We start from the raw sequence: 3,560 nt of genomic DNA on the forward strand, positions 1-3,560 counted from the left end.
TACTGCCTCATTTGGCTGAGGGTGGGGGGTTTGGGGGGCTCAGGGGTGGAGGAAGGCCGCAGGAGAAGGGTGTTGAAACGCAACGCTGCTGTTCTTGCTTTTCTTTTTCTCCGAGCCACTCTCCAGTCTTTTCCTCCTCCAGATTCCGCAAAATACTGAGGAAAAGTCCACGGGTGAACGGCGGGCGCTGTCGAGAGCTGGGAGGTGCTGAAAGGACCCGGGCGCACTGGTCCCAGTCTTGATTGGCAGAGCGGGCCAGTGACTGACAGGGGGTCTCCATGGCGCCCGCGCCGCCAATCCGCCCATTCCAGTAGCGGCGCCAGTTCGCCGGCCTGCGTGCCCTAACCGAGCCGAGCCGAACCTGGGCTGCCGAGCCGGCACCTCCTCCGATCCCTCCGGCTCGCTCGCTCGCATCCTTTGCGCCGCCGCAGCTGCCAGGGGCCGTGCGTCCCCGCTGCCCTAAGCCGCCTCACGGAGGAGAGCCTGTAGCACCCGGCCAGGCCCGCGGGCATCTGCTGCGTGTCCCGTTCCGTGCTCAGCGCCCTCACTGCAGTCGGCGCTGCCTCGATGTTCCAGCTGCCCATCTTGAATTTCAGTCCCCAGCAAGTGGCCGGGGTATGCGAGACTCTGGAGGAGAGCGGCGACGTAGAACGCCTGGGTCGCTTCCTCTGGTCGCTGCCCGTGGCCCCTGCGGCCTGCGAGGCCCTCAACAAGAATGAATCGGTGCTGCGCGCGCGAGCCATCGTGGCCTTTCACGGTGGCAATTACCGGGAACTCTACCATATCCTGGAAAACCACAAGTTCACTAAGGAGTCCCACGCCAAGCTGCAGGCGTTGTGGCTCGAAGCGCATTACCAGGAGGCTGAGAAGCTGCGTGGACGGCCCCTGGGGCCGGTGGACAAGTACCGTGTGAGGAAGAAGTTCCCGCTGCCGCGCACCATTTGGGATGGCGAACAGAAGACACACTGTTTCAAGGAGCGCACGAGGCATCTGCTACGGGAATGGTACCTGCAGGACCCATACCCCAACCCCAGCAAAAAGCGTGAGCTCGCCCAGGCAACCGGACTGACCCCTACGCAGGTGGGCAACTGGTTCAAAAACCGCCGACAAAGGGATCGGGCGGCTGCAGCCAAAAACAGGTCAGTACCTAGAGGCCTACGGGCCTTGCACTTTCCCCGGGTGGGGCAGGCGAAGGCACCCCGGGCGCCCTTACCCGGGGCCTGGCGACTTGGATCCGCAGGACTTGAGAGCTCAGTCTGTCTTCAGTTATGAGTCCACCGTATTCTGGGATCCTGGTCCGGGAGAAGGGGGACGGTTTCCTTCCCCGCACTTGGTTCCCCGTACTCTTTTACTCTCGTTCTCGGCGCCTGGGGGGGTCCCTCCACCAGATATTTCCAGTCGCCAAACCAAGGCTGCATTGGATAGGGGAAAGAAATAATAAAAATTAAAATCCCAGCAATAATTAGGGACCCCAAGGCCCAAAGCTAATTCTTGTCAGCCTGGGCCCAGGTTCCTATTATTAAGTGAAGCCTGGCTTATCAGCGATATTGCCATTTTAAAAGCCCAGATAAATTCTTCTCCCAATGCTTTGCAAAGAGTTTCTCATGGACTTCTGGATGGAAGTCGAGTTCTCATCTTTTCACGCGTGGACAACCCTGCCTCAAAACAGCAAACTAGTCAGCTGAGGCTTTTCGTTCCGCAGCGTGTGGATCTAAATTAGCCAAACATTTTGGCCAAGAAACCCCGCCTCATCCTCCAGGTCCAATCTTTCCGTGCAGTCCTCAGGCAGCCCTTTTTGGTTTTAGCTTTGGTCTGACCCGGCCTCAAGGGCACTGACACAAGCCTGCGCCTGGAGTAGATGCACGCTGGGAAGGGGGTTCCCTATCCTGGAGCTTGATACGTCGTTGTCACCCACACCTCACTTATCTTGACAGTATTGTAAATCTCCCAAAGGCGGCCAACAATCGCGAATGACCCTGAGCCCAGCGTTTCGGATGGGGAGCCGAGAAAGGATTCAGAAGAAGGATGAGACAACTGCGGGACTACTTGGAGAGGCGGCCGCGGATTCCGGCCCTGGTCTCTGTTGCCTCACTTTCCCCACTTTAACTGCCTGGGCCTGTGGGAGATCCGCTGGCCGCTGGGCTTAAGGGACGCAGACCCGGGGGGCAAAGGGCGGCTATGTTACGCGCTGTGACTGCTATCCCTTTCCTTCTCCTAGACTCCAGCAGCAGGTCATGACGCAGGGCTCCGGACGGGCTCTAAGGGCTGAGGAAGAGGGCACGCCGGAGGTGCTCGGCGCCGCCGCCAGCCCCGCCGTCAGCCTATCCAGCAAGGCAGCCACTTCGGCCATCTCCATCACGTCCAGCGACAGCGAGTGCGACATCTGAACTGCCCACCCAGCACGCTCAGAAACACAATCCAGTGTAAAAACGAGACAAAATGAAACAGGGAGAATGAGAGACCAAGCAAATCCACAGCTTGCGAAACCGGGGGGCCAGGGACCCGCGGGCTCCGGGTGCCCATTTCCGCCCCGCGGCCGGTCTGGCTCCACTGGCGCCCTCCGGCCGCTATCACAGGGGTCCGCGGTGAGGCCCAACCCAGCGCTACGTTCTCCTTGCTTTGCTTTTTCCCAAGAATTTTGCTGCAAAGATGCCTCCGGAACCTGAACTGAACGCTGAGCGCCTGTCCTAAATCTTCCGTGGGTATTTCACGTCAAAAGGACGCTGTTATATATGCATAACTTTTGCTTTAAAAGTTTTTTTAAGAAGAACAAAACAAAGCAAAACATATATATGCTGTTTATTTACTTATTTAAGAGACTGCCTGGTAGGTTTCTCTATATCCTGGGAACTTGCAGTTTCTAAAGGCGCAGGATGGAGCAGATGGGTTCGGTGTGAAGAAGCCAAACAATAAAAACCTGGTGAGCAAACTTTCTTAATTAAGCGAGCTGCTCTCAGATTCCTTAAAAACAAAACAAAACAAAAAAAGATACTCTTCACCAGGTAAGCAGGGGCCCCTGTGCATAGTCTCAGGAGAGTCTTCTCTTAACTTTTGCTTTCTCTGAGGTCTCCTGATATATATTTTAAATGGCCCATGGTAGATCCATAACCACCTGCTCAAAAAATTGTATGTATGTATATACATGTGTGTATGTGTGATATGTTTAAATCTAGAAACTTGCAACATGAGCATCCCCTATAAGACAACTCCACACATCCCCAAACATGGGTTACTATGGCTTGTCCTCCTGAAACTCACTTTTATGAATTGTCAGTGTCTTTCAGGAACAATTTAAGAAGCCAAACTCTGGGATTCAGTCATGAGTCCTATTTTATAAAAATGCAAGACTATTCTGACACAGGTTCTGCAATTACAAAAGTTTTCCATCTCTTTTCATGGCCCCTCCCATACAAAAGCAATAGGCACCCATGATCATGTTAGAGTGAGTATATACTATGTTTAGGATTGAACTCATATTAAAATAAGACAAAAGATAGGAGAGGTTTTAATAACTAAACTAACATCTTCTTGATGCAAAAGCAGGTTTTAATCAAACACAT

At 54.0% G+C, this 3,560-nt stretch overlaps 1 protein-coding gene across 1 annotated transcript; it reads left to right on the forward strand.

Annotated features, from left to right (window-relative positions):
- The first annotated feature begins 501 nt into the window (after positions 1-501).
- On the forward strand, positions 502-2,387 carry SIX6 (SIX homeobox 6). The gene is made up of 2 exons (XM_046010138.1): positions 502-1,139; positions 2,219-2,387. Exons 1-2 carry the CDS (start codon positions 568-570, stop codon positions 2,385-2,387), a joined length of 741 nt encoding a protein of 246 aa, XP_045866094.1. The 5' UTR covers positions 502-567.
- Positions 2,388-3,560: the final 1,173 nt, after the last annotated feature.

The sequence above is a fragment of the Meles meles genome, chromosome 6 (genome assembly GCF_922984935.1).
Source record: "Meles meles chromosome 6, mMelMel3.1 paternal haplotype, whole genome shotgun sequence".
Taxonomy (NCBI): Eukaryota; Metazoa; Chordata; class Mammalia; order Carnivora; family Mustelidae; genus Meles; species Meles meles.